Here is a 26,237-nt window from a genome sequence, read left to right as displayed (position 1 = left end):
ATAAAAAGTTAGTAAAATAAAATAATTGATGTGGATAGCAAATGATGTCAAAAAGACAATTGATGAACAGAAGGCTGATTTAGCAGCTTGAAAGTCCTCTTCAGATGGTTTCAACAAAGACAAATCTTAATTTATTTTAATGAAAATTTTTTTAGTTAAATATGCTGCAGTATAGAATTAAAAATCTATTATGTTATTGCTTCCTATCCAACAAAATACATTCTTGTAGAGAATCACACTACTATGTATGTGGAATTTTTGTTTTTGTTTTTCAGGTCTACTTTCACCTCCTTAAATATTGTTAAAGACTTACAGGACACCCTTTTTAATAATGAAAAAAAAAATGGTATTTTTTTCTCACAGATCTAAAGAGCATGTTTTAAGTTTTCATCAATTTTCTATGTCTATAAAATTTATCCCTTTGTCCAAGCAAGAAAGAAGACTCTAGATTAAACTCAGGAGGGTGGGTTTGAAGTTATCAATATGCTGATCAATTCATTTATCTTTTATGACTTTTTTCTTTTATTTTTATTCTGGACAACATTTTTCATTTGTTTTGAAAGTGTTTTATTCATTTCAAACTATATAAAGTCAGCATCAAATGTAGTTAAACTTTATTGCACATCCCTGTAGCTTAATATGGATACAAAAACATGACACATTTTTTTTTTTTTTCATGCAAAAGCTTTAGTTTTTAAATTCTTCTTCTTATCTTCTAAGTAAAACATATTTATTAATTTTTATTTATACTTTGGTCTTGATTTTTTATTTTGGATTCATTTACAAAGTTCTATTTTACAGTGGAGGACTGTGAACGTAATGATGGCTCTGTAGAGAAGCCATATTTTATGTCTAAAAATTTAATGAAGATATTAGGTAAGAAGAATAAGAAACCCAAATAACCAACAAGAAGTCTGATAATGAGCCAAAGTTGTAATGTATACCAATATTTGTTTATTGTTATGATTAAGATATGATTTGTAAAATAAAAATGTACCATTTTATATAATTAATAAAGTAATGTTTATACATATTTTTAAGTGGACTATTATTAAATTTTGTCTGTATGTTTTTCCTCTATATTTCCTTATATGCTACCACCATTTTCAAGTTCATTCAAAAACATGATATGATGTACTCCATTTCAAATAATGGTATGCCAATGTTGTTACATGCCTTGGTTAAAAGAAAGTTGAAATGAAAGTTATTTGTGGAAAAGTTTAAAAATAATAAAGAAGTAAAAAATAAATAAATTAAAAATAATAATAATAATAATTTATTGCAAATCAAAAAAGAAAATAAAGAAAAGAAAAAACCTCAGCTACTAATCAAACCTTTGTCAGTCTGATCCCTCTTTCTTCAAAGTAGATCCCAGTTCTAGAAATTTCAAAGTATTTTAATTCTTATGTGCATATATAATGTAGTCAGGTTTTGAGTTTGCTCATATGCTGATCTATCATTACGCAAATTTTTATAGCCTGCAAGGTTGTTGTTTTGTTGTACAATGCTCTTAGTGAAATTATTTGGTGTGATGAATATGAAAGTTTCTTTCACCCTAGCCATTAATTGTACCAATCCTTAATGTTTCTTTTTATATTAAGGGTAGACTTTATGGACTATATAGGGTACTGTTTGGAGGAGGTAGCTCACTTTTGGCTGCATTACTTACTTACTTGACTTTACTTACATCATCTGGTCTCAAGAAGTCTTTTAGATTACCAGATATCTTTGGATTATTAATAGAGTTCTTTATCTTGTACTGGCAATGCCTTGGATTCTGATAGTGTTTGAATCTTACCCGTTGCCTTCAATACCACAAATGTTTCCACCTTTAAATCCCACTATTCATGTTTACAGTGGAATTCATGGTGATCAATCAATAAAACATTATATTTGATTATTTTCTTTACTACCATCTATTTTGAAAATTTGTATTTTAAGTATTAGTTGAGTAAAGATGGAAGCCAATGTTTACAATCAATATTATATCCTATGATATGTGACAAATATTTGTATTTCCTTTATTCAATTAGCCTTTGATGCCTCATATTTTCTGAAATCAAAAGGAATCATTCTGATTTGCGAACAGACTCCCATGGGCCTTTGCATTTTGTGTAGTTCACAAAAGTAACTTTTTGCTTATTATATTTTACCATGATGTTACTTCATGGTAGTAAGCTGTAGAAGTTAAAGTTCCACAATGAACATTACCAGTAATAAACTTTTATTATACATTATAGGCTGTGTAGTTGATTCTGATTACATAACTTAGGTGAAAAATTATACAAAACTTTATTTTTTTAATGAAAATATTGGTATCAAATGAATAATTTATTTCAACTAGCTAAGAAGACCAACAAGTATAAATATCATATGAACTCATTGAATCAATATCATAGGATAAAACAAATATTTTGAAATATGATAGAATGAAAACAATAAATCTTTCCCAAATATTTCATGAAATGGCCATTAGCCAAAGATAAGAGAACTCAATGATTCGCAAACAGAACTTAGATAAAGGACGATTTTTCCCTCGATAAATAATTATTCATGATGGAAACCATACCAGAAGAAGAGGAAAATTGTAAGTAATTTCTATTAACATCAGTGATTTCGTTTACTAATAACTATTTCTAAGAGTGTTATTATTTTGAAAAAAATCAGATAATTGAACTAATCCAAGCAGGAATATCTTACCTATATTGGTTCATTTTTAAAAGAACTTAAGTTGCTAAAAACTAAATTAGGTAATTAATTAATTACGGAATGGCTTAGTCACATGAAGTAATGGGGATATAAAAATGGATAAATCCTAATTTGAAATGTTTTTCTGGAAATTCAAAAATGCGTATAATTCAAGTATTTTTCCCCATCTAAAACTCATGATTAAGCCCTGAAAAGTTAATAAACCCAATTTAATTTTATATTCAAATTTTGAACTGAGTACTAAAGTGAATAAATTTCTGAATTATGCATTTTTGATTTTCTGAAAATTTTTTGAAATTTAGATTTATACAACTTTAATTCTAACTATGCAACATATAGCATCGAAAAAAAATATTTTTTTACAAGATCCCTTAAGAATAAAATTATACAAAAAAATGAGGTGTAGATAGTTGACCGTAGATTAATGATTAGAGAAGTTTGTCAGGGGGTGCGGTCAGCAAAGAACAACCAACATAAATAAACAAAACCATATTTATTTATGTTGTTCTTTGCTGACCGCACCCCCCGACAAACTTCTCCAATATACAAAAACATAATTATTTCCAGCCAAATGATCTATTACAGTATATCTGTTGTTTGAATTTAAGGGCAAAAAACTATCAGTGGTTATTAATGCCCTTATCACTAAAAAAAAAAAAGATACCTATTTAAATTAATATTTATCAATCAAAATGATTTAAATTTTTTTCAGAACCTCATAATCCACAATCGTAGAAATACACTAATTTTTTTTTAATTTTCATTTTCAAACAATTTTATTTTTCACTCATATATTTTTGTCACGTCTTTTTTATAACTTTGATCATTTTCAACTTATTATGAACAACTTTGTAATTGTTATATTTTTTTCTAGTGGGATTCATCTTTAAATTATTTATTATTCAAATTCAATCAAAATGTTTCTAAAACATTTTTTTATGAAAATGAGTATAAAATTAATTAATAAATTTGCAGACAAAAAGAAACTTAAAAAAACCAAGTGTCGACAAATACTTCCATGGAGTTGTATTTATAATACAAAAGAATTTCATTAGAATGACTGGAGTGAAAAAATGAGAAAGAAAAGTTTCAAAATGGCCAAAGTTATAATAAATATATTTAACAAATAAAATTGAAATTAATAAACAAATTTGTATTCTTATATAGTTTTATTTTTTACAAATGTTGGTTTGATGAAGTTGTAAAAAATTGTTTTCAATCATTTTGATCTCAGGCCATGGGAAGTTTTTGAAGAACACCTCATTGTTCCATGATCCCTCTGTATAAAGAACTCTCCTCAAAAATGTGATTCACATTGATAGCTACTTGGCAGAGTTGATCAGTATCAACTCAGCAGGTAGATCTCTCGTTGTTATCAGATGGTCGTGGGTCAACTGGAGGCTTCATATTTCATGATTTTACAAAACTTAGATATCCTTTTAATTAACTTCTAGATTTTGTGCTTTGGAAATACTTTATAAAAATAAACAAATAAAGCAGAATAAATAAAATTAATAATATCCTACCTTTGCTGAAATATTTATTTATTCTTTTAAAATAATATGATTAACAAAACTGAGAATAAACAATCTATAGTAAAAATATAAAATCATTATTAGCAATAAAATAATTGTAACTGATTAGGAGACCAGTCCTAGAAAAGTATATTTACAATCTCAAGAAATTGGGCTTGTCAAAAAAAGCCACAATTTATATATGGAAGAATATTTACATAAAGGGTTATAAAAGAAAGAATTCTAGATCTGTAATTCTCAAACTGGGTGCCATTGCACCTTGGGGTGTCGTAAGTGTATGCCAGGAGTGCTGCAAGCAAATGCCACTTTCTCAAACAGAAAAGGAAAAACAATAATATTAATATTGTGTTTTCCATTATTTACTGCACACTGTGTTTCTTCTTTGCCTCTATATGAATAATTATGCCATGAATGTTTTGTTGATGATAAAGTATGGTTAGTAAATTTGAGTTGCAAAAATGGGTAAGCAGAGATGTTTGGAACTAAAGGACATCAGTTAATAATTGATGACAAAAGGAATGAATAACTTGGTTTAGGAAAGGTGATAGTAAATACTGACAATATTAGGAAGAATAAAGCCACTTGAAAAACTGGGGAATAAAGTCTCAATCTTATTATTGCGGCTTGGAGATCCCCAGAAACACCTCCACATACTGCATACAAATAATATTGTATTTAATGTATGGCTCAATAGATATCTCAAAATTGTTTTTGAACAGCAATATCCCAGATGGGGGAAAGGATTATTCAGGGTTAAGTGGCCAAACTGAAAATATGAATTAAGGATCTCAAAACAAGAAAACAATTTCCTCTGAAGGTATGTCCACAAACGCTTTGTTTAAGAGATATTCACAACAAAAGATTTTCATTGTTATGAATAATAGAGGTTATATGAAATAAATAAAACTTATTTATTTGTTTCACCTACTTTATTAATTAAAAATAAACATTGAATTCATATTAAATGTTGTTCAAAATGATTTTCTTGAGCATTAAGACAGGCTCAAGTTAGGACCTTTGAAAGAAGCGAAGGTGTGGATTCTGAACCAGCCAGAGATGCATTTACTAAAAGCACTTGCTTTGAAGCATCAACAGAGGAAGAGAGAATTGAAATAAAATCGGGTTGAAATTTCATAACCTCAGAGGAAATATCAGGACAATCTACATAGGACACCACCCGAGAATTAGCAGAGGTTAAAGCAGAATGATTAAATCAAGTCCCAAAAAAATGTAAAAGTGAGTCTTTTACAAAATTTAGAGCTGATATTTTTAGAATTACATTTGCAATAAAAATGTTTGGATTCATAATTGACACATTATTTCATATACTTCACTTTATCATGGTGCTGTTTAACATTTAAAGGATAAGAATATTTGGAATGTTCACACCTACAAAAAACACACGAAACATTATTTTGCTATGTAGTATGGAAAGAAAAAAAATTCTTCCTTGGTACAAAATCTTTACAAATTAGCTGCTGAATTTCAATAAAAATAATCAAGTCCTCAAGTTGAGACATTTCAGTACCAGATAAAGTTCACTCAAACTGAATGCGAAGGGTTTTATCTAATTTGTGCCAAAGCAGCTTAACCCATATTGCAGTGTTAACTGAATCTACATTAAATTTAAAACATTTTAAAGCTTTTACACTAGTTTGATAAATATCTAAAAGGTTTTACAGGGATGAAGCACTAACGCTAACTCTAGAATTAGAGTTTATGAATTCTGGAACAAATATTTTTTGAAGTATTTACAATTTAGATTTGGAATAGTGAAAGCTAAGGAAGACATAATGGTATACCGTGAATATAGTTTTCTTATTTAAATATGAAAGGAAAACCAACTAAGAAATTGTGGAAAGCATCTGGTAAAACAAAAAAAAAAAAAAGGATTGATAAATTAAAAAAAAAACTGAATATTAATTTTGATTATGTTAACAAGTTTCTTGTGTCTTAGCTATTTATAAAGTTGTATCCACTGAATCCATTATCTTATTCACATATTTTGAATATGTGAAACTTAAGTAATTTCCACTTAAAATGTTAAAATTGCTCAGCATATAATATACAATTTATCAATCCAAATAAAAAAAGATATGCCACTATAATTATGAAGTGATTTTTGGTTAGATATATGATGTAAAGCTGTTATTTCTTAATCAGAGGCTATAGAACATCCTGCCTTTCTGCACATTTATAACTTCTCTCTTCAAAATTCCGTTTTTCCCAAAGCCTGGAAGAAAGTCTTCGTCCGACCATTGAAGAAAGTACCTTCTTCTTCTTTAGTTTCCGACTTTCAGCCAATATCCATTTTATCCAACTTGGCCAAGCCACTAGAAAGATTAGTCCACTCCCAACGTAATAACTTTTTCGAGCAAAAAGCTTTCCTTAATCCTTTTCAATCCGGTTTTCGCTCTCAATATTCCACACAATCCGCTTTATTGAAAATTTTCCAAGACCTCCAATCCGCTATAGACAATCATCATATGTCAATTTTAGTTCTTTTTGATTTTTCAAAGGTATTTGACACAGTTAACCATAAGATCCTCCTCAGTAAACTTCAAAACCTTTCCATGTAAAATAGTGTCCTAAAGTGGTTCCTCTCCTTCCTATCCCATTTTCCCAAACAGTCGTCATTCCGAATAAATCTCTTTCCTCCCCTTCTTCTGGCACGAGGTGTTCCTTAGGGCTCCTCACTTTCACCAACTATCCAACCTCCCGAAGGCAATACCTCCATGGTGTTTTTCTATTTCAAGTTCTTAAAATCAAAAAAAACTACCTATATCCTTGATCTCCTCACTGTCCATTCATCCATCCACTCATTAAACACCAGATCCCAACTGATCAATTTATATATGCCCTCCTATAGAACCGCCTTCTTTAGCAAATCCTTCATCATAGGTGCAACCTCCTTTTGGAAATCTCTTCCCATCTCCAATCACTAGTCCTCATCCATTCTTTCCTTTAAACAACACCTATTCCTCCACTTATTGCATAACCAAACCTCCGCATCACTTTAATCAAATAAAGAGGCATATATATTGATTAAGATTGTAAACAGTAGATAAGCCAATATACCAATGTAATTTCATTTTACCATCTGAAAACTTTTAAGTGCTTGCTAGATAAAAATCTTAATGTATGAACCATGTATTTATTCTTAGGGGACATATGTCCCAGAATAAAATTATTTTTTCATTTCATTTCATAAAATTATCTGGTCATCATATCCGCTCACCCACGAAGTCAAAGAAACTTTTAAAGGATCAGGTACCCACTTTTAAGAGTCTACACTCCAGAGTCAATTGGTCTCAACAAGTTTGATTAACTTAGAGAATAAAAAATAAACAAATTAAATATAAATAAACAAGAGATAAATGCCTAATTTAATAATAAGCCATGCTTCCCAAATAATCGGTTACTACAAATGCACAGCTTACTTACTAATCAGTCCTAGGAAATAATATAAATACTAACATGAGTTAGTAGGACTTGAATAGTGCATAGCACCGGCCAATATTATAGAACAAATGAAAGTATTTTTTTCGTTTTAATCATCACTTGACTGCCTCTTTATGTTCAAAAACAGTAACTAATTATATTTTAAGTTTTCCAAAACTTAATCCATTTTGTATATGCAAAATGACAGGTTTTACGAATTCTCACTGCCATAATACATCATTAATTGTGTCAGTGTACAGCAATTGACATGTTTTTAATTTAGTCTGCATTGTTCTTAATCAATCTCTTATTCCTATATTTCAAAATAATTATTTATAAGTAGTAAATAAGTTAATAAAAATTATTTTTATGTTCAAATATTCAAAATATTTAAATTTACAAACTAAAAACACTTATTTCACTTTAAAATGATTAAATAAATGTTATTCATCTATAAAATGCATTACTATATTAATACAAATATCTAATAATCCTATATTTCAAAAGAATTATTTATAAATAGTAAATAATTTTTAATTTAGATTTATGAAATAAATTATAACTTTTATTTACAAAACATATAAATATTCTTATGTCATTAAAATAACAAGTTTTCTTCACAGTATTAATATTATTCAACCTTTTTAATATTTTTCATAATATTCAATTCATGATTCCTTTTATTTCCTTCCCATCTATCTCATATTTCTCTTTTCCAGAAACTCTATACAAATTCGCCATGTATTTTACAAATTTTATTTAAATTTATAGAATCGTCAAATTTTCGTTAAAACTTATGTTATGGGCATATGAAAAAATAAATAATAAAAAAAAAGTTATGAATAAATAAAAATTAGAAATAACTTAAATTAGTATTCATATATTATTTACAACAAAATAATAGTCATAGCGGTAAAGTTAAGAAAAACTTAAAATAGAATAAATATATAACTTAAAAATTAATATGTATGTTAAAGATGAATAAATAAGTTAAAAATGAAACGGAAAAAAAAAATAAACAATATTAAATATCCTTGTTGATATTTTCTCCTTGTTCTATTTGGAATTGTTCCAGGAGATCCAAACCAGAGGCCTCTATCTCTCTGAAGGTCTCACAGAATTTATCTGTTAGGAAAGGAATGCTTTTTGACCAATTTGCAGGTTTGAGGTTTGCACTGTTTGGCATTGACTGCATTTTGGACCCAAAACAGTGCGTATTGATCAACCCATCAAGTCTAATTAGATTCAGAGAATCTTTTTGCCTTAAGATCTAAGTAGCTCCTTATAAAGATTGATGGCACACAATAGACCTTTTAGGCGACAATGCTACAAGCCATAATTAAATTTTTAAAAAAAGAATGTACTTGAAAAAGAATGTTTCAGACTGCCACATTTGTGACAGAGGAATCCAACTACTCTCTGCTATCCATTGGCTTCTGGGACTCCACACACTGGTGCATAATTAACATTGAGTTTCAGGGTTAATTAATTAATTCCATACATGCTTCTCACACTTGTATCTGGTAGCTTCCAGGTCTATTTGAAATAACTTAAAACAATTAAATAAATTAAGAACACAAACAATAAATATAGTTGGAGTCAAATCAGAGCTCAGAAATCAGCAACCTAATGACTTATCCACAAAGCTACTCCATTCTCTTGAAACCGTGAGTTGCATTAGGGCAAGCATTCAACAGTGTATCCCTTTTGGTGCAGGTTCTAGAATAGTCTTTTATTTGCACAAACATTTTTTCATGTCATCAGTTACCATTACTGATAAAATTGAACTATAACTCTTATGGAAAATATGTAAATTATAGTTATTTGTATTTAGTTAAATTTAAGTCTTCAATAACTAAATTTTCAAACTAATTATTTTCGCCTGCAGTGTAACCTGATTTATGCAATTGTATAATTTAGGAAGTACTTCATCATCCAATGTTTCAAGGATTGTGCCATTAATTTTAAGATATATTAAGTGCATTAAGAAACTTTAAGAATAATAATCTGTAAAAGATCACTTGAAATTTATTTTTGCCAGGCAGTCAAGAAGGTAAAGTGATTTACTTGCAGCTTAAGGCTATACCTATTGTCTTATCTAAGAAAATAAAAGACAGACAAAATGTTGATAATGAAACAGCAATTATTGAAAACATTGGAGATAAATCATTTGGAAATAACAAAAGTGGTATGTGAATTGTGATTAATATATTTAGTGTTAATTTAAGTAGAGTAATTTAATGACAATAAATTGATCTAAGTTAAAAGTTATAGTATTACATATTGTGAAATTAATTGTTAAAAAACTCTTTTTATCTTTATTTTAAAGTTCTAACCAAAAATAATCTTCCAATTTTTTTGAGAATGCCTCTGAAATTAATGACCAAATCTTCATTTTACATTATCTTACTAGCAATTTAGGGACTCTAGGAAATTGATTTTAGAAGAATAATAAAAAGAAATAACTAAGAACTATGTTTTATCAATAGAAAAACACTGTTATATAAAGATTTACTAAACTTACTATTTGACATCCTAACTTTATAAAATGGAGCAATTTATATTTTAAAGATTCCAAATACTCAAAAATTTATTTCTAGATTTATCAAATCTACAAAATTTCCAACAACGTACTGAAGTAAAACACAATAGCGAAATCTTACTTTCTATACCAGTTGAAATTAGAAGTAATATAGTTAATGAACAGCAAAAAGCTATCAAAGGTAATCAATGAGATAATAATAATTATACAGAATATTAGTGTATATTAAGGTTTACAATCTTTCAATGATATTTTCTTTAATTTTTAGATAAAACTCTGGAGCGTGAATCAGAACCACAAGGTTTTGAGATGAATAGAACAGGCACTGACACTCTATGGCTATTCTTCTTTTTAAGTTTTTCCTTCGCATGGCTATGCTTGGGATTTTATGGTACTGTATTTAATTCCTATTTCAGATATTTCATATAAAATAAATTTAATTTGTACTTATATGAATTATAAATAAGTAAAACTAATTTTCATAGACAGATTTTAGACGAAGACATTAATTTTCCCTTTCTCAATTTTCTTTGCAAAAGGGAATAAATACAATTCATTTAACTATTTTAAAAAAACTGATATTCGGAATAGATGATCAAGATTTCACAAATATATTTCTGATATGAGGTAAATTTAAATATAAACTAAATTTAAATTAATCCACCAGCAATGTGGGTTGAAGCATCACTATGAATAAAGAATTTTTACTATTTGGAGTACCTTTCTGATCGCTACCCTAACCATCTCATCCTTCAATCCCACATGGTCATTTAATGAACTTCCAAAGCAACTGTTCTAGTGGCTACCCAAAAGACTGCTTCACATATGTGGGACCAGGCAAAGAACTGTTCCCAACTAATAATTCATTTTCAACTCCCTGCTTCATTATATCTATTAAATAAGATAACAATATTAACTAATATTTAATATATAATACCTTATTATTTACTTCGCAATTTTCAGTTGGTGCTTCTTCCAAAACTACCTCATTTTTTTCAACTCACAGCAGCTACAAAAAAGAATGCCCTTCTAGTGATAAAAGATTTCTAATGCACTTTAGTTTGGCTAATTACTTTAAAAATGCCGTGATCTCATCTTTAACTGATTTATTCATTCTGTCAAAATTTTGTCCTACAGGAAAGGTAAATGTATTTATAAATTATAAAATATAACTTTAGCAATAGAAAAATGATCAAGAGTTTATCATATCAAAAGTATAATTGATCGAAAAGACTAAAAATTTGAAAGTTTTTAAGAAAGTAATGGTTGAAGTTTTTCTACTTAACAATAGTTCTTTAAATTTGTGTAGTAAGACAAATATTTAATCATATAAAAAATACACAAGAGAGTCTCATGTTTGATTAAGAATGCAATTTAATTTAGCGAAATCTCTCTTAACTAAATGAAGTATCTCTTTTATTCATTAATTTCCATTATTTCGTACTCTAAAGAAAGAAATTGTGGGTTTATGATCAAAGTAATTTAGACTGTAAATTTTCTAAGTAACAAGCAAATACTGCTTTTCTGGTTGTTCCTGATTTGGTTGTTGACTGTCATTCGTCAATAGTCAATTTTAACTTGAATTTTTCATTCTAAAATCTTAGCAATACTCGAGTTTTATCTGTATTGAAATCATCACTCAAAATCATTGAGATTTTTTATAGATGGGTTTGCAAAGACCTTCAATAGTGAAGAATGACGAAGAAGCTCTTCAATAGTGCAGACCAATAAAACTTTATTAAAAACTATTTGGATACCTGATGATATGTATATAGGTATTTGAAAAGATAAATTTAAAAATATGGTTTGTAGATATAACGGAACTTAAGCTGCTGAGAAATGAAAATAAGAATATTTTTTTAAAAACTTATTCTGCTTAGTAACCAATAAGAATAAACAAATAAATATTAAAACATGTTTAGCTAATGTACTAGATAATACTCTAGGGTTTACTGATTCTCTATAGTACGTATTAAGACTAAGAGAAGGAAAAGGAGAAGCATTACATTTTTCTTCTTGTCCAGATCTATTTGCTCTTCTGAGCCTAGATATATGGAATATATATATCTGGAAGGAGCATTGGGAGAGGAGGGTATCATCCAGGTACATGTGCATAGAAAAGGGAGAAGCATTGCACTTTTTCATCTGATTCAGGCCAATTAGATCTACTGCACCTAAAAAAGTTTCAATTCAAAAAGCATTGTTCTACATATCCATATTTATTAACGTTTTACTCAAAATTTTGCCTAGTTTTTTTTATTGTAATTTTTTTTTTTACTCTTTTCTCAACAAAAGTTCCCTTGAAATCCTGACATGCCCTCCTCAACCCAACGCCTTTCTAATTTTTCACAAAAACTTCTTTTTTTCTGGTGATTAACTCTTCATGTCCTGACTTAAAACAATTTCTCAGTAGTAAATTACCATTTAAATGAGCTGATGCCTTTCCTAAGTTTCAATAAAATTGTTTGAATGTGTGAAAGAAGATATTAAATTCGTAGAATCCAGGGTGTTAACCTCTGAGATTTTTTTTCTGCCTTGTCATTTCTGGCATACAGAGGCGGAGGGAGGTATCTAGAGGTTACCAAGCTATTCTAACAATAGTGGGGGAGGGTGGGGGTCAATCTTTGAGATTATCAAAAAATAAAAGTCAACCCCTCCTGGCCAGATTCGAACCGACATGACTGCATTTATCTCAACTCCTTTGGCTACAAATAGCACAACCACTGAATTACTCCAGTTCAAATATGATACACAACTAATATAACTAATAGGTAATGAATACATATTAAACTTATCAACACATTCCAATATTATTATTAGTACAATTTTATTTTTAATTAAAATGTTCTTATCATAAGTAATTATTCAAAAATGTGTATATACAATATATCTGCCTTCAGGTCTGTGTTGCTGAATGCCCTACCAAAATTTGGACTGCAGAGCTTTTTTTGAAACATATTTTACCCTTCAACCAGTCACTGATACAACCTAATCTGATATGTGTCAGAGATGAAATAAAAAAGAACATCACAACATTAGATATATTGGAAGATTTTGTTAATAAAAACCTTTGTATGAGAGAATATTCTCCGAATGTCCCAGGTGGCAACCTTCAAGTAATAGAATTAAACTTAGTTCAATTAAATTTTAGATATTTCAATCCAATATATTTTTTCTATTAATCATAAGTTATCCAAAGATGTAAACAAATGATCATTGAATCCTCCAAAATACAGGATATAATATAAAAATGGTTAATTGAGCTTTAGCTTTAAGTCTAGAGAAATAAGAAAACACCAATTTAACCAGCAATATGTAGTATTTTTGGCCAACAAGAAATTAATATGTCCGAGCGTTACATATTTATTAAATTGCAATAATGCAATCGAATTACTAAATTTTTCATTGCTGTTCTAAAATGGAAATATGTTCTCATCTACTTATATTTGACATATTTTCTGATTGAAAAAAAGGGGAGGTTTAGTAAAAGACACTAAAACAGATATCATCAGGTACGTTACAAGTCAATAAAACTGGTGATAAAAAGTTTTTATTTTATACTAATATATACAATGATTAACTTACAAGTTTCATTATAAAACATATAATTTATTTTTTGAATAAACACTAATGAAAAAATTATACAAATTTATATATGTATTTTAACAACTAGTATAGACTAGGGTTAGTTAAATTATTGCATAAAATGCTTTCACTTTAATAAATGAAACTAAAGACAAATATATATAAAATGAAACAAAAAATATTTGTATATATGTATGTAGTTGACCATAAAAATTTCAATATAAGAAGATGGTCAGGGTTGCGGTCAAAAAAAGAACAAATAGTCATAAAATATTCTTTTTTTGACCACAACCCTGACCATCTTCTTATGTTTAAAAAATATTTGTATTTATAGTTTATATGGGAGCCACTCTTGATCAAGATTAGGTGCTACTAAAGGGTTTTGTGAGGTATAGAATACATCTAAGAGGAAGGTAAATTCCGGGGGTTCCCGAAAACTATAGATTTGTCTGTAATTTATGATTCATTTATTTAATCTCTCTGTGCTACGGAGCCCTAGGTGGTCATCTTCCTGGATCTGCCCCTGCATTTTTGAAATATTGCCTTTATTATATTGAATATTATTTAGGTTAATATAATTTAATTTACTAAATATTATTTCTTAATTGTTTTTATTGACCGGCATCAAAAAATATTATTTAATTTAATTTAATTTACTAAATATTATTTCTTAATTGTTTTTATTGACCGGCATCAAAAAATATTATTTAATTTAATTTAATTTACTAAATATTATTTCTTAATTGTTTTTATTGACCGGTATCAAGAAATATTATTTAGTTATATCAATAAATTATAACTAAAAACGTTTTATTTCAATAGCACTTGAATTAGTGTGAATTTAAAATTTACTATCTTAATCTTGTTTCACTACTTTATATATTTATAGTAATTTGTTACTATTGTTCTGTTTGAATAATGAATTTGATACTATTATTGCACAATAATAATCAACTTAACATTAAAATATATAAAGTACCTAACCTAAGGTAGATTGCTTTCATAATATTTAAATTATTGTGCAATTGTAAATAAATATCTTATTTTATTTACATTCCATATGTTAAATTTCAAAGATTTAAACTATTTCTAATAGTAGCCTTTATTGAGGTCTTCATTTATGGATTATAATGTTTCCCTAGCTTTTGACATCTATGTACCACTGCTATAATTTTCATAACACTGTGTACTCCGTGAAAAAAAAAAAAAAAAAAGTATACATCATGAATGGACACCTCTCTCCAAAGGACATCCCTCCCTTCAAATAGCCTTGCTCAAAAGTGTTGAAATTGTCCTTTGGCTAGAAACAATCCTTGAATGGACACGGACAGCTATATTTTTATCACTGATAGATAAATTTAGTCCTTTGTATGGAAATGAAATAAATTAAAATTGAGAAAATGTTTAATATAATCATAAAATTTTATGTTTTGATATAAATATGTATGTATATTTAAACATATAAATATCTTATAAAACCACAAATAAACTATACTAGGAAAGAACAAATTTGTTTTTAATTGTTTTCCTTGTATGTAACTGAAAATAGTAAACTGTTCATTGCACCAGGCTTAGACAAAGCTCAGAGAAGCATGCACCCCAAAAAAACTCTTCCCATACCTCTGGGTAAACACATATCACACTTAGGGAAACTCACAAAATTCATATTTGATGTTTATTAAAATTAAAGATATTCACCAGTTAAAGGTCCTATATATTAGAACCAAATTATAGAATAAGAACTTATTCTACTAAACTATAATTTTAATGAAATACAATCACAAATATTTTATAAAATAATTTTATTTTATTTATTCATTTATTTTGCAGTTCTTAACCTGTGTTTACCATATGAATTTCTGATGAACTTGACAGCAACTAAATTCAAGTGGAACGTGGTAAGTTTCAACTTCAAATACTTATTTTACGCCTTCATTATTACATCACATCTGAGACATTTGTTATTACAGGTAATCAACATTGCAGAGTTGATTTATTTATGCATGCTAGAAAATTTACTCTTCCTACAAATTATATTTACTTCAACCTGTCTTTTATTGATGATTTATGTCTGTTTATTACAGTGGATAGCAGCACCATTGTGGTGGTTCTCCACTATCAGTTTTCTATTTTGTTCTATGATAGGTAACTTTTTTAATATTTGTGTCATTAAAAATGCTTACATTTTTTACTTTTACTAATCTATGTATAAAATATATAGCAAGTGCAAGTATTATTAAGTTATGAAACGTTATGATTATAAAGCTATAACACATCCTTTCTATAGCTTATAATATTAAGTTTAAAGACAATATCATTGTTTTTGATGTTTACACAATAATTCTTAAATATTCCCACTTCATAATGTGAATTAGAGACATGTACCTCAAATTGATAAGAGATAAGGAAAATGCTTTAATGCATTCCTGTAGCTTAATGCTAGAATAACCTATTTCAAAAGAACTTAACAAATGTCATTCAAATAACTATTGTCAATTTTTAAATTATTTATATTCAAAGTTTTCTGTTCTGATATACATTATAGCTGTAGTGACTGAGGCTTTCCTTGTATAGGACACAGTCAGAAAAATTTGATTAGAAATTAATTTGTCCAAAACCAAGTGTTTGGTAACAGAGAAGGTTTCTAAACTAGAAGAAATAATAACCATTGGGTGTTAACACTTTGAAAAGGTTTCAGAGTTTATTTGCTTTGACTCTGTAGTCACCCAGATTAATAACCACGATGTTGAGATTAGAAGGAGGACAATACAGCGAAGAAAACAGCTGAACCGACAAATGCTTTCTTGAAGATCAAACTCTTGCTATATAAAAGTTTGGTAAGTCCTGTACTCTTGTATGGTTTTGAGTGTTGGACAACATCTGAGGCTACTGAAAAATAGTTCCTGACCTTAGAAAGAAATGTTCTATTCCTAATTTTCAGAGATATAAAAGTTGGAGAACTTTTATTTGAGACCCGCTAACCAGGGAATTCAATGCCTTTGGAGTAGCTGATGTTGTCAGAACAAAGAGGCAAAGTTGTTTAAAATATGTAGGGCATATCTCTAGAGTGCCAGAGGAAAAATATTTAAAATGTTGCCAATACAGACAAGACATAGAAGAAGGAGGAGAGGGAGACCAAAGCTGAGGTGGTTGGATGTTTTGGGAGGAGATGCTGACAATATCCTAGGAGTCAGGGCCTGGATGGGAAACGGAACAAGATTGTGGCAGTTGGAAAATACTAAAACCTGTATCTCAGTTATTTCACTGTCAAAATCAACAAAAATAAAATAAAATAATTCTATTAGTTTTCCTCAACAGATACAAAAACCTAGACTTCATTGGCATGACTGCTCAGAATCCATTTGGAAGACCTAAGAGTCAGAAATAGGATGACAGGTACATGTTGCTGGGACCTGAGTTGTGAAAGAAAATGCTAAAGGTTGATCATTTTTTAATAAGTTAAGTAAGTTGTGAACTGGCTGGTTATTCTATATGAGCTAGAAGCTAGGTTATCATGTTTATACACAATGAGTGATTTTCTGAAAACTCTTCAGATGTCAATTATTTTATCAATTTTTCATGTGAAAATTTTGTAATTTAATAGTTTTAGAAAAGCTTTATGAATATAAATACATATATAAACATTTAATACCTATTTTTTCAGCATTTATTTACACAGCTCTTGGTTACTTTGGTATAGAATCTAATGATCTACTAAAACATTACAAAGTCTGGTTTATTGAAGGAGGGTCTGTTTTATCTCTGATATCTTTTATTTTGGCAGCTATTTTGTTTTTAGTTGTCATTAAGAAAGTTGTTGATTTAATTCGCTTGAAACATTATATAAACCCTGGATTGATACTTATTAAAGAAAGCTGCAAGTATGTAATTTTATAAATATTCCTTTTGAAATAACTTCATTATATATTGAATATTATTTGAACATTTTCTTTTAGAATTATTCGTCAAACCAAAGGATCTCTATTTTTTATTTTCCTTGTCATACACTTATACTTTGGATTAGCACTTTGGGCATGGAATGTGGTCATTTGTTTATTGAATGATTCAAATCAAGATTACCAAATTCAAAATCTAAATATTTTACCTTGTAACTGTACAGGAGAATATCAGGTAAATTATTTCCAAATAAAGAAACTGATAATTTAATTATAAGAGATATTGCCTTTTCCTCTGAGAGTTCTGATCTTAAAGAAGAAATGGACATTTTATTTATAATTTTCTTGAAAAATTTTATTTCTTTAACAATTTAATATAAATGTTATTATCCATTATTTTTTCATTTTAATGAATATTATTTTGTCTGAGTCCAAAAAAGTATTATAAAAAAATTTTTAGAATACAACTCACAATAAAAAAAGCATTGATATCAAATATGATTCCATTCATGCTTGTTTTTAAAAAATAATTTTATATTTTGGTCTTTTTTTTTTTAATTTCTGAGGATTTTATTAATAATTAATGACACTACAGTATGATTAAAATATTATAAAATAGTTTCTATGTAATTGGTCATTTTGGTTTCTTTAATGTATTATGGATTTCATTATAGTTTATTACTTTTATAAATTAGAAATCAGAAACAAAAATTGATGATAATGGGTTGATGATATTCATTGAATGTAGTTTTATTTATATTATTTATTTGTAATATTCTAGAATGCCATTGAAGGGAATAAATGTCGTCCAGAAAAGTTTTACCAATTCTGCTCAAACTGCATTTGTTCTAAACCTGATGAAATAAAACTTTATTTTGTTGTGGCCATTCAGATTTTTAATGTATTTGCTGTTATCTGGACCATATTTTTCATTCACACATTTTCCAAGATGGTTCTGGCTTATTCACTTTGTAGATGGTATTATAACATTGATAAGAAAGAACTACTGCCATTTCTTATAATAACTTCCACTAAAACCATAGTAAGGTAAGTCAAATATTTATAATTTGATAATAATCTTTATGATTTCCCACACAATTATTGAGTATAGCTCTCTAGAAAAGCTGAGTATGCCCTATGATAACTATATTTTAAGAAAAATAACAGAGCTCCCTCACTAAGATTGTCACTTCCCTTCAATTGAATTTGGAGGGCCTGTACAGGTGTGGAAAACCTTAAAAAAGATTAGTGGAAGAGGAGAAAAAAATTGAAACCCCCTAAAGGCACTTATACCAACTCAATCCATACACAAATTTTCAACTTAAACTTTATTTAAAGGAACTGTACTGTGCAAAACTGTGGAAAAAACATTTAGATATGCCAAAACTTGACTGAAATTCATACCCACTTTTATCGTTTTGTTCTGCCTAGAAAACATTCATGAATACCAAATTTCAGCTAAGAAACCCCAAGAAGTGGCTAAATGTAGAAAGGAAAAACTAAATATTATATCAGATATCACCAAAACCGTGTCCTAGGATTTATGAAACATATTTTAAAATGCATCCCCAACTCCCCTCCTATTATATTCAATACAGTACAAAAATCTATTATTTTAGGAGAAAACATGACAATAATGTACTCAACTTTACTGTCTTTTCAGGTATATTAAATATAGACCATTAAATATTGTATTCCTTCCATAGCTTTTTGGTATTGTGTCTTGTGGTCTTCATATTAGCTTAAAGGACAGTTTTCCTTTGTGAACACTGCATCTCAGAGTAGATTCGGGCATGTAAACGTTTAAAAAAATAAATAAATAAATAATGCATCACCTTCTAACCAATCAGATTCAATTTATGTAAATATCAACTCCATGGTAAAAAGGACCTGTAAACCAACCGTATTACTGATATGTTATAACCATGTAATAAACCAAAAATAAATGAACATTCGAATTTATGATTAAAATTTGGAAATTGATTTACTGAAATAAAAACATGTCCATTTGTTTTGGAGTTATTTGGACCTTTAAGGTATAAGTATGAAAATACAGACTTGGTAAAGATTAGGTAAGAGGAAAAAAAAGAAACATGATTAAATAAAAATTGTAGAGAATAATCAAGTTAAAAAAGTATATACTATTAATGAGTATGATCATACTTTAGCTGTAACATTTTACAGCATATGTACTTTAAATACATTATTTTGATTATGATAAATATTCATTATTTATCACCTTCACATTTATTTATTAATTAATTATGCTTATTTTTTTATTTTCTAAACTACTTAAGTGCTTAGTTAAAAGGTATTGAATTGCCTAATTGAATTTATAAGTGTTCCAAGTAAAAAAAATAAAATAAAATAATTGTGAAAATCAATTAAATTCTCTTATTGAATAGTTTTCATTTCATCCTTTTAATTATTGTTTCATTTTATGACTAGTAGCATTTGTTATTTTTATTATTTTATGATATAATAATAATTCATTTCTATATCACACCCTCAATGCAATATTAACATAACTTGTTATTTTCATCATTATTGTTATTATTTTATGATATAAGAATAATAATTCTTTTCTATATCACACCCTCAATGCAATATTAACGTAACTCAGTAATCTAACTTTAAGGATTTCGATAATTTTTATTAATAATTAAAACTCATTTTTGCTTACCATCCACTTAAGCTTTTACATGCTGATTCACAACGGTGTATTCTTCATTTATATTTTTAAGAAAAAATGAGCTTTAGTATAAAATACAAATCTTTGAAATCCACTTTCTCAAAGGTTATATATTTCAGTTATATTAGTATTGCATTAAGATTGGGATATTTTAAATAAGTAACTTGTGGCAGTTAATCCATCTATAATATTGTATATTAATATATGAAATTAATTTATTTTCTGTACTAAAAATATATTGACAAGCTATATGATTTCTTTATAATAAAGAAAAGGAAAAAAATCATTATATTCTCTTATGTATTAATGCAGTATTCTCATTCTGTTAGGTATCACCTGGGAACAGCAGCATATGGCTCTTTTGGAATATTACAAAGTGCTATTTGTAAAATTATTATGGTTCTAAAAATGTGCCCGAATTTAAAGCATCTAACTTGCTCAATTGACATGAAAGTATCAGCACCTATGCATAAATATTCACTAATAAGTTGTGCGGTCCATGGAACAGACATGAAAAATTCAACAGAAAAATTATGTAGTAGTATAGTACAAGATGAAGGATGGAAAGGACTAAATAAAGTGAGTTTATTGAACGATTCAGTCACTATTATTAAAAATAAACATAAAAATTAAATAAAATCATTTTTTACTTAGTACAATTACATTTCTAATAAAGATGCTTAATTTTCCTAAATGGACTGCTAGGATTTTAATGAAATTTTCCTTCTTCTATTTTTCAACAGACATTAATCCTCTGACTAATAATCTAAAATCATTTTTGCCATAGAACTTGTATTTACCAAGATTTTGCAAAAAATAAAGAACATAAATTTAAACGATGTAAAATATATTGATTATTGGACTGGACCAAGAATGACTCATAATTTTTATAAGATCTTTAAATTAGATGGAAAAAAAGAAAATCATCTTGGTTTTGCATTAAAAAGAATTAAATTCACACTCACTTTTTAAACATGAGATAAACAAAAAGCCTTCTTAAGTTCACAACTTGGTCACATTATGTTCCTTAAGCTCTTCATTAATTTAATTCTTCCATTTACCGATCACACACAGGTACATGGATCTGATTAAGGGTTTTCTTATAGTATAGAGATACAGGCCTTATAATTATCAGAATACAAGGTTACTTATCAAATATTGTCACAATGTGAAATAGTAGTATGGCATCATACTTCTCTCATCACTGCTATTATATGTGATTCAATTTGAGCAGATTAGATACATCTTTTATAACTCTTTCAGACCTAGGCTCCTTTTCAGTGACATTTTTTATGTCTAGACAGTACTTGTACTGGCAAAACTAGTCTGGAAAGTGGGAATATTAGTACTTTTTACCAACTTTAGAGGGCTACTCCTAGCTGATGTTGGTATGCCAAAATTCATTTCATAGGACTGCCACAAAATTCATATTAGCTGACCAGGAAGGAATCAAATCCAGACAGCTCCAATCTGGGATACTGGTTCTAGTCGGAAGGATGGAGAGGGATTAATCCAATAAATAGTATCATATTTCTCATTTTTAGTAACCACTGATGGCTTCTTAAAGCAGTGATTCTCAAATTGGGTGCCTCAAAAGAATGTCAGGGTGCTGTGTTAATATTTAATTTTTACAACAATTTTGCTATTTACAAGTAGAATCCATTCATATAAAATGGTATATCATCTCTTTGTTAGAAATAAATACATAATTAATTTTATAAATTATTTTTAGACCTGTAAAGGGTGCCCCAAAATGTTTTTAGTCTAACAAGGATCCCACCATAAAAAATATTTGGGAATTACTGCCTTAAGGTAAAGACAGTACTACACTTCATAAGTACACTTTCCAGCAGTTTACAAATCTTCAAAATTTAACCATTAACTTCAAAAAGTCAAACAACTTCGTAATCGTTTCTTTTTTTGTAAAATATTTGCTATACAAGAATAGTCATGTAGAATGAATTTAAATTTAATTAGCTTTAATTTCAGCACAAAAAGGAATATTTAGACTCAAAGGTTCTTTTTAAAATGACAGAACAGTTTTTTAGTATTCTATTTTGTTTTCTCAAAATCCACATTCAATGTTTTTGTATTATCTTGCATTTTTAAAAGAACTATTGAATCTAAACATTCTTTTATATGCAGAAATGAGATAACTAATTATATTTACCTCAAATTGCTCTCATAGCATGTCAAAAATAATTGTGAAATTGTTTGACTTTTTGGAGAAAATGGTCACCAAGTATCTTAGAAAGTAATGATTGATTTTACATAGTTCATTTTGTATTATTTTTATCAATTTTGATTTAAAAAATATAATGTTTTCTGTCAGGCAAATAATTTTGGAGTTATTAAAAAAAATTTAAAATTCCTTTTAAATCCGAAACAGCGCTCTAGTTTCTATAAAAGCAAAATAGAGATTTTTTATTATTATTGGGTGTATAGTATAATTTTTAATTAAATTGAAATATAATTGTTAAAATATAACCACAAATTAAAAAAATATATACATGTTAGACTAACAGATCTTTTGTAACAATCCAACAAGGCTAATTATTTCATCATAGTCAAAGTCAAGTAACAATATATTTTAAATTACATGAAATTGTCATTTTGCTATTTTACATTATATCTACTCTGTTTATCAAGTTAATAATTATAAAGAGATGTATAATTGTTCATACATGATAAATAATCACTTATTAAGAGCAAGTACAAATAAATATGAGTGAAAAAATATTAATCTTTTTTAACTCCGATCAACAAAACAAAAAGAAAATGATAACATGTCATTTTAGAATTAAAATAACGTTAAAATGATAGTTTAATTAACTGCTGAAAGATAGCAGCACAAATCAAGAAAGAGCAGAAAGTAGTTCAATTTTGTGCCGCAAGAGACCAGCACCATCCAGTCAAGCGTTGGTGAAGTAAATCCAGTTAGGCATGAAGTAATTAAAAAATTTATAATAATAGTTCAACTAATTGCCTAAAGATAGCAGCACCCATCAAGAAACACAAAAATATTAGTTTCAATTAGTGCCGCCTGAGGCCAGCACCATCAAATCAAGCAATGCCGAAGTCAAATCTAGCAGGGAAATTTTTATTTTATATTAGGAGAGTAGGAGTTTACAGGAGCTAAACTGACAGGACCGGCACTGGTGGTATTGCTTAGCTCCTGTAAACTTCTAATCTCCTAATAAAAAATCAAAATTTTCTTGCTAGATTCACTTCGGTAAATGCTTGGCTGGATGGTGCTGGCCTCCAACGGCGCTAATTGGAACTAATATTTTTTTGTCTTTCTTGATTTGTGCTGCTACCTTTAGGCAGTTAGTTGAACTATTATTTTAATATACTCTATATTTTGAATTGTAATTTTATCGTTTTTTTTTTTTTTTATTGATCAGAGTTAAAATGATGTATAATTTTTCAATCGTATTTACTTATGCGTTTTCTTATTTAGTTATTATTTACTATCCATGGCAATTGTATTTTCCTACATACTCTCTTCAAGTAAATAAACTATGGGCATAAAAAAATCCACCTCTCTATGAATGTGTTCTCTTCAAATAATGTCAGACTTAGAATTTAATTCTGATCTAAGCAATTAGTTCTAAATTAGATTTGTTATGATAAATTAACCATTTACATGAATTCAGAGGCTTTTAACATGTTTTATCATATACATCATAAGAACTGGTTAGAAATGAAGATATAAATATGAGAAATTGGGCTACTGAAAAAATTATTAAACCCTGAGTAAAGGATTTGGAAAAGAAATCTGATGGTGAAATATTGTCATTTAAAGTATATTATTATTTGACTTAAATTATGACAAAATAATTCCTTTTTCTCCAAATGTCTTATATAGTTATAAAGAATAAATAACAATTACATAATTTAAATCTGATTTTACTACTATGTTGGTGAATTAGTTTTGTCATGAAAAATGGAAGACAATAAATACTACCTATATTTAGAAATTTATATAGATAAAGATAGTTATGCTTCTAACATATTTTCTGAAGATAGACAACCCAAAAACTTAAAAAGTTAGCAGCGGTGAAAAAAGTTTGAGAACTGCTGCTCTAGAGGTTGCCGTCTCATTGCACAGTGGAAATTTCAAGATGCAATTCTCAGAACCACCGAGAAATAAATATTATATATCCCAGATGGGAATTGAATCCAAACCATTCAGAACTGAGCACTCTGGAACCCTCACCTGAAACGTTTGCCTTTTATTTTATTTTTTACTTTTGTTTATGATAAATTATATACATGCATAATTTCTATTTCCAGGTTACTCAAAAGATTTTAAATCTTATTAAATGGATAATATGCTGTGTGCTAATGATTCTTCTTTTCTTCATACCTAACAAAAAGACGTATTGTTTGGAAATAGCCCATCATTTTTTATACTTTTGCATATATCTCATTTCTACCATTTATGTACAAGTCTGCAAGATTGTAGCCGAATCATTAATGTATTGTTACAGTGAGTATCTAGAATAAAATTATAATTTCAATAGAACAAGCAGTGATTGTAGATTGTTTTATTGAAATATGATCATTTTTATTTAAATATGATAATTGTTGTAAAACCAAATATAATTAAACTAATTTTTTTAAAATAAAAAATCCATGAAATATCTTAGTTTTAATAGCTTAACAAATAATTGTAAAGTTAATTTTATTTTTTAATTTTTACAGTTCAAGATCAAAATAGCAAGAATAAAAGAAAATTGATTCCTGAAGGGTTGAAAAACTTTTTTGAAAAACAGGAAAGTTTGAGTTGTAAAAATATTCAAGATCAAGATTCTTATGGAATATGGGCCTCCATGACTAATTAATAAACATCTTTATAACATAACACACTGACACTGGCCAACCAAAAAACATTCTTAGATTTTTTAAAGAATAATTTTCTAGATGTTATAGATTCACAAATAGCTCACTAGTACCCAAATAAATTAATTCTGCATTGAGCTAATCACTTGCCTGCTCTCTTCCATACCCTCTGAGTTGAACACAATAATAATTAATTAATTTGCCTTCTTGGGTATAGCCCAATTGCCTTTTTTTACTTTTGGATTATCCTTCTTTCAGCTGTACTGGGAATATCTCACACCCTAGCTATGTACTTTCATCTAAAGCCAAAATTCTGCTACAATTTCTAAATTCAAGATCATGATTCAGTGTTAAAATCTTTATTAAATCAATAAAATAGAACAATATACAACAAATTATTGTAATAATTTTCTCCTTGAATTATTATAATTCAACTTACTTAATGGCCCTCTTTTTACAATTCCTTTATAGTTTTTTTTGTTTGTATAATCAAAGTTTTATCATTCTTTTCATGTAATGACAAGAAACTTTTATACCAGGTATTACAATTCTAATAATTGAGCCATAAAATAAATATATTAAAGTGGGCCGGTTTTCGCACGGGCCAGTGCAGTATTTATGTCTAGTGGAAAAAGGGTAAATCATCATCTGTTATATTGTTTTAGGTTAATATTTATTTCTTTTAAATATAATCATTTCTATGTAACTTGTTGTTAATTTGTTTTTTTATCAAGAATTTATCCATATAATACAGTTCTGAACTATAAATAAGACTTATAATCAGTATTTAGTTCGGTTACAATCCGCCTGAACAATGTCACTTGCCTGTACTGAATCTTTTTGGCCACAACTTACCTGAGAATAGAGATAATAACCGGATTCCTTATTAAAGTTTATTTCCAACTGTACTGTCATTAGTACCATGCTATATATTTATACCTTTCGAAACGTTGGCATTAATTGGTCCTTTTTTCTTTTTTTAAAACATTGAT

The 26,237-nt window shown here is 28.0% G+C and overlaps 2 protein-coding genes across 7 annotated transcripts in view; both read left to right on the top strand.

The window, feature by feature from the left end:
• Ctl2 (Choline transporter-like 2) overlaps positions 1–1,040 on the top strand; it is an 81,730-nt gene extending 80,690 nt beyond the window's left edge. For all 4 annotated transcript variants that reach the window (XM_067050166.1, XM_014434891.3, XM_014434889.3 and 1 more), the window contains one exon: positions 802–1,040. In XM_067050166.1, coding sequence (XP_066906267.1) covers positions 802–902 — 101 coding nt within the window. In that variant the 3' untranslated portion in view covers positions 903–1,040. The remainder of the gene's footprint in view (positions 1–801) is intronic.
• Positions 802–25,824, top strand: LOC106689733 (choline transporter-like 2). 3 transcript variants are annotated; one of them, XM_067050169.1, is made up of 15 exons: positions 802–938; positions 2,477–2,587; positions 9,727–9,873; positions 10,286–10,408; positions 10,496–10,618; positions 11,191–11,369; positions 13,128–13,329; positions 15,643–15,710; positions 15,897–15,957; positions 17,477–17,693; positions 17,769–17,943; positions 18,490–18,755; positions 20,730–20,979; positions 24,697–24,892; positions 25,108–25,824. In XM_067050169.1, the coding sequence occupies exons 2-15, from the start codon at positions 2,554–2,556 to the stop codon at positions 25,245–25,247; spliced, it is 2,181 nt and encodes a 726-aa protein (XP_066906270.1). In that variant the 5' UTR covers positions 802–938; positions 2,477–2,553; the 3' UTR covers positions 25,248–25,824. The 3 variants fall into 3 exon arrangements, with proteins under 3 accessions (XP_066906270.1, XP_066906269.1, XP_066906268.1); XM_067050168.1 differs by having other exon boundaries at positions 15,783–15,957; XM_067050167.1 differs by having other exon boundaries at positions 15,643–15,957.
• Positions 25,825–26,237: the final 413 nt, after the last annotated feature.

Source organism: Halyomorpha halys, unplaced genomic scaffold (genome assembly GCF_000696795.3).
Source record: "Halyomorpha halys isolate HHAL.00 unplaced genomic scaffold, Hhal_1.1 Scaffold1441.1, whole genome shotgun sequence".
In the NCBI taxonomy this organism is placed as follows: Eukaryota; Metazoa; Arthropoda; class Insecta; order Hemiptera; family Pentatomidae; genus Halyomorpha; species Halyomorpha halys.
Note: the sequence above shows the minus strand (reverse complement) of the source record. Positions and strands in the feature narration are given on the sequence as shown.